The sequence below is a fragment of the Pezoporus wallicus genome, unplaced genomic scaffold (assembly GCF_028554395.1).
Source record: "Pezoporus wallicus isolate ANWC-B61680 ecotype Strahan unplaced genomic scaffold, APGP_CSIRO_Pwel_v1 contig_8787, whole genome shotgun sequence".
Taxonomy (NCBI): domain Eukaryota; kingdom Metazoa; phylum Chordata; class Aves; order Psittaciformes; family Psittacidae; genus Pezoporus; species Pezoporus wallicus.
The window spans coordinates 151460-165576 of record NW_026638420.1 but is presented as its reverse complement, the minus strand read 5'-3'; the positions used below and the strand labels follow the sequence as shown (position 1 = coordinate 165576).

The 14117-nt window shown below is 57.3% G+C and overlaps 1 protein-coding gene across 5 annotated transcripts in view; it reads left to right on the top strand.

The window, feature by feature from the left end:
• Nucleotides 1–14117, top strand: part of SYT7 (synaptotagmin 7) — a 39026-nt gene that overhangs the window by 11294 nt on the left and 13615 nt on the right. For 4 of the 5 annotated variants that reach the window (XM_057410642.1, XM_057410641.1, XM_057410640.1 and 1 more), the window contains exons 2-5: nucleotides 307–410; nucleotides 3979–4058; nucleotides 9773–9904; nucleotides 10480–10695. In XM_057410642.1, coding sequence (XP_057266625.1) covers nucleotides 307–410; nucleotides 3979–4058; nucleotides 9773–9904; nucleotides 10480–10695 — 532 coding nt within the window. The remainder of the gene's footprint in view (nucleotides 1–306; nucleotides 411–3978; nucleotides 4059–9772; nucleotides 9905–10479; nucleotides 10696–14117) is intronic. The other variant, XM_057410643.1, reaches the window with a different exon arrangement.

The following is a 14117-nucleotide window of genomic DNA, read 5'->3' as shown; positions in this document are numbered from 1 at the left end:
GACACACCGGTGCTGCCAGGGGGGGGGCAGCAGGGATTAAAGCCTTTGCTCTGCTCCAACCTGAGCTCCTGGAGCTCTGCCCCACTGCACGCACACCATTGGGAACCTGGAGCCCATGGATGCGGCCATGGTGCCGGTGTCTCCTGATGGGGTTGGAGCCCGTGGACCACATTCCCCGTGTTCCCCCTCCCTGCTCTTGTGCAGCTCCCCTTGGGGGCTGCGTGCCCACACTGGGGACACCCCTGGGTGCCCACCCGCATCCCCTATCCCCCCACTAAGCTCTGGCTTTGCTTTGCTTCCCCATAGGGGCTCCCTCCCGCGATGTCCTCCTCGTCTCAGCCATCATCACCGTCAGCCTTAGCGTCACCATCGTCCTCTGCGGGATCTGCCAGTGGTGCCAGCGCAAACTGGTGAGCGTCCCATGATGGCCTGGGGTGGGGGGGGGACACCCCTTCTCCTCGCCCTGGGTATGGGGGTCCCACTGGATGGGGGGCGATGCCCACTGATGCCGGCAGACAAAGGCAAGACGCCGAGAGCGCTTTGTGTCGGGCGCTGGCTGCAGCTTCTCTTGTGCTCTTTAGGGGATGGGATAATTTAATGTTTGGGCAAAACTGTTTGTGCAGCATAAAGGGAAGTTTCCAAATACATAGATAGAGATATAGATATATTTGGGATGAGCAGGAAGCTGGCCCCTGTCCTGCTGGGCACGCTCCTGCCTGGAAGAGCCCCATGGGAAGGTGGCCAGCCCGTGTCTGGCAGTGCTGGGTGCCATAAGGCAGCTCTGCCATTGCTGTGCCCCATACATCAGCTCTACAACACTCACAGGGCACCCCACTTCAAGCCCCGCTGTGGCTAAAGGGGGGTTTGGCTTGAGCTAGAGCTTCCTCCTCCTCTCCATCCTTCCTCCTCCTCTCCATGGACCAGGATCTGGTTCTTGGCCATGTTTCCTTCACCATCAGATTCAAATCTGGGTCAAGAGCTGCGGTGGTGGCAGCTTTTGAGATGCCCACCCTGGCAATGCCATAACGAGCGGGAAGGCAGAGATCCCTTGGGAATGGGAGATGGGGTTTGGCTGTGGGTGTGGGAGCAGTGGGGAGTGGATGGGAAGGAGCTTGAGAGCCTGGCTGGTACCACCCAGAGAGGGATGTGATGGAGGGTTGAGGAGCAGGAGGAGAAGGACCGGTTGTACCGAAGGATGAAGCTGGCAGAGGAACAAAGAAGGATAAATTGGCCGGGAAGACGTTCAGGCTGGGAATGGAGAGGCCCTCGATGGAGCTGGAATGGCTGCTTGGGAACCACGGCCAAACCCGCTGAGTGACTGGCCCCAGTTGGCTTGTGCTGGGAGAGCAGGGGCCAGCAGCCGTGTCCCCATGAGCCCTGGGCTGTGCCCGGCTGGGGACAATGCTCAGCATAGCGCTGGCTCCTTCCAAGATGGTCCATGGGCATCCAAGGAGGTCCCGCATCCCCGCAGATCCCACCAGGATTCACCCATGGGCATCCAAAGAGATTGCAGGTCCATGATGATCCAGGTGGGATTAGCCCATAGGCATCCAAGGAGGTCCAATATCCCTGCAGATCCAGGCAGGGTTAGCCCATAGGCATCCAAGAAAGTTGGGCTACCCTGCAGATCCAGGCAGGATTAGCCCATGGGGATCCAAGGAGATCCCACATCCCTGCAGATCCAGGCAGGATTAGCCCATGGGGATCCAAGGAGGTCCCACATCCCTGCAGATCCAGGCAGGATTAGCCCATGGGTATCCAAGGAGATCCCACATCCCTGCAGATCCAGGCAGGATTAGCCCATGGGTATCCAAGGAGATCCCACATCCCTGCAGATCCAGGCAGGATTAGCCCATGGGGATCCAAGGAGATCCCACATCCCTGCAGATCCAGGCAGGATTAGCCCATGGGTATCCAAGGAGATCCCACATCCCTGCAGATCCAGGCAGGATTAGCCCATGGGGATCCAAGGAGATCCCACATCCCTGCAGATCCAGGCAGGATTAGCCCATGGGGATCCAAGGAGATCCCACATCCCTGCAGATCCAGGCAGGATTAGCCCATGGGGATCCAAGGAGATCCCACATCCCTGCAGATCCAGGCAGGATTAGCCCATGGGGATCCAAGGAGATCCCACATCCCTGCAGATCCAGGCAGGATTAGCTCATAGTCATCCAAGGAGGTCCAAGATCCCTGTAGATCCCAGCAGAAACAGCCCATGGTCATAGAAGGAGGCTGGGTATCCATGCAGATCCCTGCAGAATTAGCTCATGGGTATCCAAGGAGGTCCGATATCCCTGCAGATCCAAGCAGGACTGGCCCATAGGCATCCAGGGAGACCCAACACCCCTGCAGCTCCATGCACTGGCTCCTGCAGGAAGGATGCTCCCGGGCCACAACCCCCTCCTGCTCCAGCAGCTGCTCCCATCCCACTCCTCACTGTTTGCTAACTGGCACTGACTGTGCTCCTGCCCTCCCTGGATGGGAGCTTGTGCTCAGCCTGCATTGGAGACCACAGCAAAGCGCCCTGATTTCAAGCCCCAGGTGGGAGCGAGCTCCAGCTCCGTTATCATGTCTCAGCTCTTCCCTAGCGCTCAAGAAGGTGAAACTCAATTAATTCAGGGTCATTAGGGCTAAAATTGCCCCCTGGTGGGGCCATGGAAGGGTGCTGCTGCTCCCCTGTGCCCTTAGGGACAGTGACCAGGAGACAGGGGGTCGTGGTTTAGAGCCAGGCGGTAACTCAGCATCACACTGGGATGGGGGGGAGAATCAAAGGATGAATCAAATCAATCCCATGGGTTGAGATAAGAAGATATTAATAACTGAAGTATAATATAACGCTGCTAATAACAATGATAAGGGAAATAACACTAAAACTAAAAGGAGAAAGGAAAGAAACCAAAAACGCAAGTGATGTCCAATACAATTGCTCAGCACCCACTGATTGATACCCAGCCTGACCCAAGCAGAGATCAGTCCCTTCTGGGTGACTCCCCCCAGTTTCTATTCCGGGCATGATGTATGGAATGGTATGGAATACCCCTCTGGATGTAGGTCATGGGTGCTGTCTCTGCTCCATCCTGGCTTCTTGTGGCCTTCCTCACTGGCTGAGCGTGAGACTAAGCAGTCCTTGGTCAGGATAAGTGCTACTGAGCAACAGCTAAAGCATCAGTGTGTTATCAGCATCATTCTCACACTAAACCCAGCACTGCACCAGATACTAGGAATGAGAATAAATGTTACAGCTGAAACCAGGCCACCAGGTCAGCAGCTCCCTGGTGCCTTTGTTGGCTCCTATGGACCAAGGGATGAAGCTATCAGGAGTTTTCCTGCCTGGATCGATGAGATGGAGCCCAGCGACTGGGGAGCTGTAAGGGGAAAGGGGGAAATCAAACTCGCCCCAGCACAGGAGGGACCTGGAGCTGTTGGAGAGAGGCCAGAGGAGGCCACGGAGATGCTGGGAGGGCTGGAGCAGCTCTGCTCTGGAGCCAGGCTGAGAGAGCTGGGCTGGGGCAGCCTGGACAAGAGAAGGATCCTGAAGGGGAGACCTGAGAGCAGCTCCAGTGCCTGAAGGGGCTGCAGGAAAGCTGGAGAGGGGCTTGGGACAAGGGATGTAGGGACAGGCCAAGGGGAATGGCTTGAACCTGCCCGAGGGGAGACTGAGATGAGCTCTTAGGCAGAAGCTCTTCCCTGGGAGGGTGCTGAGGCGCTGGCACAGGGTGCCCAGAGAAGCTGTGGCTGCCCCATCCCTGGCAGTGCTCAAGGGCAGGTTGGACACAGGGGCTTGGAGCAAGCTGCTCCAGTGGAAGGGGTTGGGGTTGGAGCTGGATGAGCTTAAAGCTCCCTTCAACCCAAACCTTCTGTGATTCAACCCCTCCAGGTGATGGAGCTGCAGCCCTGGTCACTCCCATCCCCATCCTCTGCTGCAGGGGGGGTCTCCCTTCCACCCCTGACCCCCCAATCCTCTCCTGTCCGCAGGGTAAGCGTTACAAGACTTCCCTGGAGACTGTGGGGACTCCGGACTCCAGCCGAGGCCGCAGTGAGAAGAAAACCATCAAGTAGGTTCCAGGGGCAGGGGGGAAGAGGGGCCTCTGTGCCCATGGGACTGGCACCGCCGCAGCCCATGCCAGCCCCCCCGTCATCCCGTGCCGGATGGGTGCCATCCCCATTGGAAGCAGGAAAGTCCCTCTTTGGGGTCAGAGGTGGCTGTCCCTCTGCTCCCAGACAGGATGGTCCATGCCCAGCTCTTTGGCAGAGTGAGGGATGCCGGGGAGATTGAGCAATGGGTGATGCCCATGGTGCTGCCAAAGCATCGCCGGTCCCTGCTCCTCCTGTGGCTGCTGCAGGATGGGATCATCCCCCTGGATGGGGCAGGAGTGTTCCCATATCTCCCAGTCTTAATGGGAGAAGGGGTGTGGGAGAGCTGATGGGTGTCTCCAGCACCCTCCGGAACCCCTTTTGGTTCACCCCCCAAGCTATGGGCATGACCGGATGGAGCCATGGGGACCTCAGTATGGGTGTCCCTAAGGATGCTCCAGGTCACACTGATGGAGCCCTCCCTGTGTGCGTGGTTGGCACAGCTCTGTAGACCACAGGCAGCAGGGATGTGGTTGGGAAAGGTGATGGGAGATGAGGCATCTCATAGCACTGCATATGGAGTGAGGTGGGGTGTTGGCAGCCAAGGGGGGCTCTCCCAGGCACCCCAGCTCCAGCTCTGCCCCCTGAACACCTCTGGTATCCTGCAGGGCTCTTGGGAAGAGCCGGGGATGGACAACCAGAAGGAAATAGCCTGTGACTGCAGTAAGGCTGCTGCAAACCCCCTCCCTTGGCTGGCCTGGCCTGCCCAGGGTGTTATTGGGGTGCAAGCATCTGGGGCTACCTTGGGCACCTCTCCATTGGGCACAGCCTGGTCAGGGGCTCCTGGCCACAGTGGGGACTGGAGGAGGACACACGTCCCCTCCTGATGCCATGGCACATGGGGCTCTCCATCCCCAGCTCCAATGGGTTCCATCAACCCAGAGCCACTGTTGGACATCAATGAGGGCTGGGCAAGACTCCACATCAGTGAGGAGCTGCTGGGCTCCACAGCCCCCAGCACACAGCTATAGTGGGATGCTGTGGGTCACTTGCTGGAGCCAGGAGGTTCAGGCTTGGTGCTGGCAATGGTCTGGTTTGGAAGGAGGGGACCCGGAGGGGTCTCCAGCATGCAGCAGCAGCATGGTTAACCAAGCAGTGTGAGCTTCCAGGACCTGGCTGCTGAGGAGGCGAGGACACACAGACACGTGTGATGGGGACACAGACACGTGTGATGGGGACACAGACACGTGTGATGGGGACACAGACACGTGTGATGGGGAGACACAGACACGTGTGATGGGGACACACAGACATGTGTGATGGGGACACAGACACGTGTGATGGGGACACACAGACACGTGTGATGGGGACACACAGACACGTGTGATGGGGACACAGACACGTGTGATGGGGACACACAGACACGTGTGATGGGGACACAGACACGTGTGATGGGGACACACAGACTTGTGTGATGGGGACATACAGACACGTGTGATGGGGACACACAGACACGTGTGATGGGGACACAGACACGTGTGATGGGGACACAGACACGTGTGATGGGGACACAGACACGTGTGATGGGGACACACGGACACGTGTGATGGGGACACACAGACATGTGTGATGGGGACATACAGACACGTGTGATGGGGACACAGACATGTGTGATGGGGACACACAGACACGTGTGATGGGGACATACAGACACATGTGATGGGGACACACAGACACGTGTGATGGGGACACACGTGGTGTGAACACATAGACATGCATTATGAGGACACATAGACCCATGTACCAAGGACACAAAGACACATGTACCAAGGACACACAGATATGTGTGATGGAGACACACGGACACACATGATGAGGACACACAGACACATGTGATAAGAACACATAAACATGCATGACGAGGACACATAGACACATGTACCAAGGACACACAGACATGGGTGATGGAAACACACAGACACGTGTGATGAGAACACATAGACACGCATGACAAGGACACATTAGACACATGTACCAAGGACAGGCAGACATGTGATGGAGACACACAGACACGTGATGAGAACACATAGACACACATGACGAGGACCCATAGACACATTTACCCAGGACACACAGACACATGCACCCAGGACACACAGACACATGTACCCAGGACACGCAGGCGCATGTACCAGGACACGCAGACACATGTACCGAGGACACACAGACACATGTACCCAGGACACACAGACACATGTACCCAGGACATGCAGACACATGTACCCAGGACACGCAGGCGCATGTACCAGGACACGCAGACACATGTACCGAGGACACACAGACACATGTAGTGAGGACACACAGACACATGTAGTGAGGACACACAAACACATGTACCCAGGACACACAGACACATGTACCCAGGACACAGACACATGTAGTGAGGACACACAGACACATGTAGTGAGGACACACAGACACATGTACCCAGGACACACAGACACATGTACCAGGACACACAGACACATGTACCGAGGACACACAGATACATGTACCCAGGACACACAGACACATGTACCCAGGACATGCAGATACATGTACCCAGGACACACAGACACATGTACCAGGACACACAGACACATGTACCCAGGACACACAGACACATGTACCGAGGACATGCAGAAACATGTACCCAGGACACACAGACACATGTACCAGGACACACAGACACATGTACCCAGGACACACAGACACATGTACCGAGGACATGCAGATACATGTACCCAGGACACACAGACACATGTACCAGGACACACAGACACATGTACCCAGGACACACAGACACATGTACCCAGGACACACAGACACATGTACCCAGGACACACAGACACATGTACCCAGGACACACAGACACATGTACTGAGGACACACAGACACATGTACCAGGACACACAGACACATGTACCAGGACACACAGACACATGTACCCAGGACACACAGACACATGTACTGAGGACACACAGACACATGCACCCAGGACATGCAGACACATGTACTGAGGACACACAGACACATGTACCCAGGACACACAGACACATGTACCCAGGACATGCAGACACATGTAGTGAGGACACACAGACACATGTACCCAGGACACACAGACACATGTACCCAGGACATGCAGACACATGTAGTGAGGACACACAGACACATGTAGTGAGGACACACAGACACATGTACCAGGACACACAGACACATGTACCGAGGACACACAGACACATGTACCCAGGACACACAGACACATGTACCCAGGACACACAGACACATGTACCCAGGACACACAGACACATGTACCGAGGACATGCAGATACATGTACCCAGGACACACAGACACATGTACCAGGACACACAGACACATGTACCCAGGACACACAGACACATGTACCCAGGACATGCAGATACATGTACCCAGGACACACAGACACATGTACCCAGGACACACAGACACATGTACTGAGGACACACAGACACATGTACCAGGACACACAGACACATGTACCCAGGACACACAGACACATGTACCAGGACACACAGACACATGTACCAGGACACACAGACACATGCACCCAGGACATGCAGACACATGTACTGAGGACACACAGACACATGTACCCAGGACACACAGACACATGTACCGAGGACACACAGACACATGTACCCAGGACATGCAGACACATGTAGTGAGGACACACAGACACATGTACCCAGGACACACAGACACATGTACCAGGACACACAGACACATGTACCAGGACACACAGACACATGTACTGAGGACACGCAGACACATGTACCCAGGACACACAGACACATGTACCGAGGACATGCAGACACATGTACCCAGGACACACAGACACATCTAGAGAGGACACACAGACACATGTACCCAGGACACACAGACACATGTAGTGAGGACACACAGACACATGTACCCAGGACACACAGACACATGTACCAGGACACACAGACACATGTAGTGAGGACACACAGACACATGTACCCAGGACATGCAGACACATGTACCCAGGACACACAGACACATGTAGTGAGGACACACAGACACATGTAGTGAGGACACACAGACACATGTAGTGAGGACACACAGACACATGTACCCAGGACATGCAGACACATGTACCCAGGACACACAGACACATGTACCGAGGACACACAGACACATGTAGTGAGGACACACAGACACATGTACCCAGGACACACAGACACATATACCCAGGACACACAGACACACGTACCAGGACACACAGACACATGTACCCAGGACACACAGACACATGTACCAAGGACACACAGACACATGTACCAAGGACACACAGACACATGTACCCAGGACACACAGACACATGTAGTGAGGACACACAGATACATGTACCCAGGACACACAGACACATGTACCAGGACACACAGACACATGTAGTGAGGACACACAGATACATGTACCCAGGACACACAGACACATGTACCGAGGACACACAGACACATGTACCCAGGACACACAGACACATGTACCAGGACACACAGACACATGTACCCAGGACACACAGACACATGTACCAGGACACACAGACACATGTACCGAGGACACGCAGACACATGTAGTGAGGACACACAGACACATGTACCCAGGACATGCAGACACATGTACCCAGGACACACAGACACATGTACCAGGACACACAGACACATGTAGTGAGGACACACAGACACATGTACCCAGGACACACAGACACATGTAGTGAGGACACACAGACACATGTACCAGGACACACAGACACATGACACACAGACACATGTACCAGGACACACAGACACATGTAGTGAGGACACACAGACACATGTAGTGAGGACACACAGACACATGTACCCAGGACACACAGACACATGTACCAGGACACACAGACACATGTACCAGGACACACAGACACATGTAGTGAGGACACACAGACACATGTACCAGGACACACAGACACATGTACCAGGACACACAGACACATGTACCCAGGACACACAGACACATGTACCCAGGACACACAGACACATGTACCAGGACACACAGACACATGTAGTGAGGACACACAGACACATGTACCAGGACACACAGACACATGTAGTGAGGACACACAGACACATGTACCAGGACACACAGACACATGTACCCAGGACACACAGACACATGTAGTGAGGACACACAGACACATGTACCAGGACACACAGACACATGTACCAGGACACACAGACACATGTAGTGAGTACACACAGACACATGTACCAGGACACACAGACACATGTACCCAGGACATGCAGACACGTGCCGGGCACAGTGCGCTCACCAGCACCTCTCTAACCCCGCACCATCCTTCTCTCCCCCCCCAGCCAATGGAGCCGCCCGCTCCCTGTCTCTCCACAGCTCTTCCCTGCTCCATGCCTCCATCCATCCATCTCTCCTCCTGTGAGCGTGTGCGTGTTGATGGCCGAGGAGTGGGCAGCCCCGTGTCTCTCCGCAGGATCCCGGCGCTCCGGGGCTTGAGGGCTGCTTTTCCTTCCCTCTCACAGGAATTCAGCTTCTTTCTCTTGTATTTCCCTTTTTTCTCTCCGCCCTGGTCTCCGGCCGCTGTAGCGATCTAGACAGAGACTTTTGGAATAACAATGACAACACAGTGCAGCAGAAATGGAGCTCCTACCCTCCCAAGGAGTTTATACTAAACATTTCACCTTACGCCCCGTACGGTGACCCGCGCCTTTCCCTCAAGTGAGTCTCTCCTTACCTGGTTTGCTCCGTGTAGTGAGTATATGGGCAGCACCCACTCGCCTTCCTCCTCCTCTTCCTCCTTCCTTCCTTCCTTCCTCCTCCTCCTCCTCCCGGGCTACCCCGCACGCCACCCATGGGCCGCCCCATGGAGACGAGCAACCCCTTCCTTCCCGCTGGGTCCCCCCCGTCCTCTCCACGGCGGCACAGGATGGGGTTGCGCGTTGGGGGGCACCCCCTCGGTGGTGGGGACGGGTCCCCCCCCGCCCCGGGGTTGGGCTGCCGGCGAGCGGGACCCTCACCCCGAGCCCTCCCCTTGCCCCTGTACGTTGGATGGTTCTGCCGCTCACCCCCCCCCCCCCCCAAAGCCAGGACCCCTTTTCTTTTGCAGTGCTGATGTCTCTCTTTCTCTCTCTGTCTGTCTGTCCGTCTCTTGTCCGTCTGTCCCCCCCTTTTCCGGCTCTCTCCCTTGTAACCCCCTTGCTCCCTATCGAACGGCTCCTTCTTTTTCTTACGTCAATCCGTCTGGCTTCCTTCCTTGTCTGTCCTGGGGGGGTCTGGCCGCCGGCCCGGCCCAGTGGCTCTCTGTTATCAGGGGCCAAGCTGACGGCATCGGCCGCGGCGGGGTTGGCTGGGGACCGCGACGGCCGCCCTGGGGACAAGCAGCGGCTCGGCGAGGACGGCCTGAGGAGCAGCATCTCTGCCCACAGCGAGCCCGGCGCGGGGAAGGCAGCGCGAGGCCGCTGGCACACGGTGCAGAGCCACTTGGCCGCAGGGAAGCTCAGCCTGTCCAAGTGAGTGAGCACCACCGACAGCGTGCTTGGATGGGGGGCACCGGGAGCCACCGCAGTTTGAGGAGCTGCCCCTGCCCCTCCATGGGCTTTGGCTGCAGGAGAAGCGCCTTCGGGTGCTGTTCCCGGTGTGTTTCCAGCGCCGAGGGTGGCTTTGTTCGGTGCCGCTCGGTGTCCCCGGTGAGGCTCCCTGGAGCATCATCGTGGTGTCGGCCCAAAGGCAGGAGCTGCAATCCCATCTCCCCATCCCTAGGATGTGGCCATCACCAGCCTCTTCCCTGACCCATGAGACCCGGCGCCGGCATCTCATTTGCGGCTCCACATCCTGATACTGGCAGATAATTTGGGAATATGGTGGTTTATCAGGTTGAGGGGGAAACCAGAGCTTTGGCAGTGGCAAACCTGGGTGAGGGTCTTGGTGAGACCCTCCAATGCTGGCAGTGACCATAGGTGGATGATCTGGCTGTGGGCTCCATCCTGCGTTCTGTCTCTGCGCTGGTTCCCTTGTTCCGATGCTCCTGGTGGGTCCCAGCACCCTCAGAGAGCTCAGTGGTGATGGCAAAGGACTGCTGTTCCTCATTCCCAATGGCTTCTTCCAGCCTTGTTGGTAGAGAGAAAACCTTTTCAAAGGGGAAAGGCAACTCCTGATGTCTTGGTCAAACCCCAACCGCCTCCTGGAGCCCCAGAGGTTGGTGTCCCCCACTGTTGGGAGCTGCAGTACCTGTTTGGAGTGATGCTGGTGTGGGGATGGGCTCTGTTCTCCTGGCTCCAGAGCCTGGAGGGGTTGGCAGCTGGACAGATGGATGCTGGATGGACGATGCTGTAGCTCACAGGGCTGGCACAGGCAGCAAGGGCAGAGCTAAGGGGGAATGGAAGCCACCAGAGAAGCATCCTCCTGCCTTTCAGCATCTCTTTTGTGCAGAGCTTTTGGGTTTAGGGGTGTTCATGGGGGGTCAGCTGCTGTGACCCTCCTCTGGTACCGGAGACACCCGGATGGGTGCAGAAGGGTGTGCAGGCAGAGTAGAGGCAGGGCAGGCAGGGGATGCGAGCAGGGGGTACAGGCAGAGGGTACAGGCAGGGGACACAGGCAGGGCATGAAGGGTGCAGGCAGGGCATGAAGGGTACAGGCAGGGTGCAGGCAGGCTGTACAGACAGGGTATGCAGGGTACAGGCAGGGTGTACAGAATACAGGCAGGGTGTGAAGGGTACAGGCAGGATGCAGGCAGGTTGTACAGGTAAGGTGTGCAGGGTGCAGGCGTGGTAAAGGCAGGATAAAGGCAGCTTGCATAGGGTGCAGGCAGGGTGTGCAGGGTGCAGGCAGGATGTGCAGCATGCAGGCAGGATATGCAGCGTGCAGGCAAGGTATGCAGGGTAAAGGCAGGTTGTACAGAGTACCTGCAGTGTGTGCAGGGAGCAGGCAGGATGTGCAGGGTGCAGGCAGGGTGTGCAGGGTACAAGCTGGATGTTCATCATGCAGGCAGGGTATGCAGGGTACAAGCAGGGTGTGCAGGGTACCTGCAGTGTGTGCAGGGTACAGGCAGGACGTGCAGCATGCAGGCAGGGTATGCAGGGTGCAGGCAGGATGTGCAGCGTGCAGGCAGGATGTTCAGTGTGCAGGCAGGGTATGCAGGGTACAAGCAGGGCGTGCAGGGTGTAGAGGGTACCTGCAGTGTGTGCAGGGTGCAGGCAGGATGTGCAGGGTGCAGGCAGTGGGTGCAGGGTGCAGGCAGGATGTGAAGCGTGCAGGCAAGGTATGCAGAGTACTAAGCGGGGTGCAGGCAGGTTGTAAAGAGTGCAGGCAGGGTATGCAGGGTACAAGCAGGGTGTGCAGGGTACCTGCAGTGTGTGCAGGGTGCAGGCAGGATGTGCAGCGTGTAGGCAGGGTACGCAGGGCACAAGCAGGGTGTAGAGGGTACCTGCAGTGTGTGCAGGGTGCAGGCAGGTTGAGGGGATGCAGGCAGGGTGTGCAGCATGTAGGCAGGGTATGCAGGGTACAAGCAGGGTGTACAGGGTACCTGCAGTGTGTGCAGGGTGCAGGCAGGTTGAGGGGATGCAGGCAGGGTGCAGGCAGGGTGTGCAGCATGTAGGCAGGGTATGCAGGGTACAAGCAGGGTGTACAGGGTACCTGCAGTGTGTGCAGGGTGCAGGCAGGTTGAGGGGATGCAGGCAGGGTGTGCAGGTAGGCAGGGTATGCAGGGTACAAGCAGGGTGTACAGGGTACCTGCAGTGTGTGCAGGGTGCAGGCAGGTTGAGGGGCTGCAGGCAGGGTGCAGGCAGGGTGTGCAGCATGTAGGCAGGGTATGCAGGGTACAAGCAGGGTGTACAGGGTACCTGCAGTGTGTGCAGGGTGCAGGCAGGTTGAGGGGATGCAGGCAGGGTGTGCAGCATGTAGGCAGGGTATGCAGGGTACAAGCAGGGTGTACAGGGTACCTGCAGTGTGTGCAGAGTGCAGGCAGGTTGAGGGGATGCAGGCAGGGTGCAGGCAGGGTGTGCAGCATGTAGGCAGGGTATGCAGGGTACAAGCAGGGTGTGCAGGGTACCTGCAGTGTGTGCAGGGTGCAGGCAGGTTGAGGGGATGCAGGCAGGGTGCAGGCAGGGTGTGCAGCATGTAGGCAGGGTATGCAGGGTACAAGCAGGGTGTGCAGGGTACAAGCAGGGTGTACAGGGTACCTGCAGTGTGTGCAGGGTGCAGGCAGGTTGTACAGGGTGCAGGCAGGGTGCAGGCAGGGTGTGCTGCCGCCTGGCACGGTGCTGGCAGGAGCTCGCACCTCCGGCTGGCTCGGGGCCGAGAGGAGCCAGATTTAGTTTCCTGTGAGTGAGAGGTTGTAAATGGAACTAATTTGGGACTGGGGAGGAAAGCAAAAGGAGGTCGGCGGCAGGCACAGGGGGGGGGAGACGCACGGAGCAGCGCCCGGGCACTGCCCAGCTGCCTTCAGCCCTTCCATGGGGCTGGATCCATCCCAGCTCTCAGCTCCTCTCACCCCCCCCCCTCCTCTCTCCCTTTCTCTCCCCTTTCGCTCTTTCTTCCCCTCTATTTTTTATGTTGTAAGCTCTTTATCCTTCCCCCCCCCCCTCCCCTCTGCCCCCCGCTGCTGGCAATGCGCGACGGCACAGCTTCACCATGCAGGGGACCGCGGTTGGCTCCGTGGCTATTGCTGGAGGTGGGGCCAGGCCTGGTGCGGTCCTGGGGGCTTTGGCCAGGCTGGATGGACCCTCCTTGGTCTCACGGCCACGAGCTTTGCAGGCTGCTGTGGGCATCAGCACCGTGCCTGGCTGCATGGGCCATGCCACGCATGTGCTGCATGGCCAGCGATGGGCACCGCCGCTTCCCGCACCCGCTGTTCCCTTTCCAACAACCAGATGAACCCGTTCCACGCAGGGCCGGGCTTCCCTGCTCTCCCTATCCCACTGGGCCCGCGTCTGCA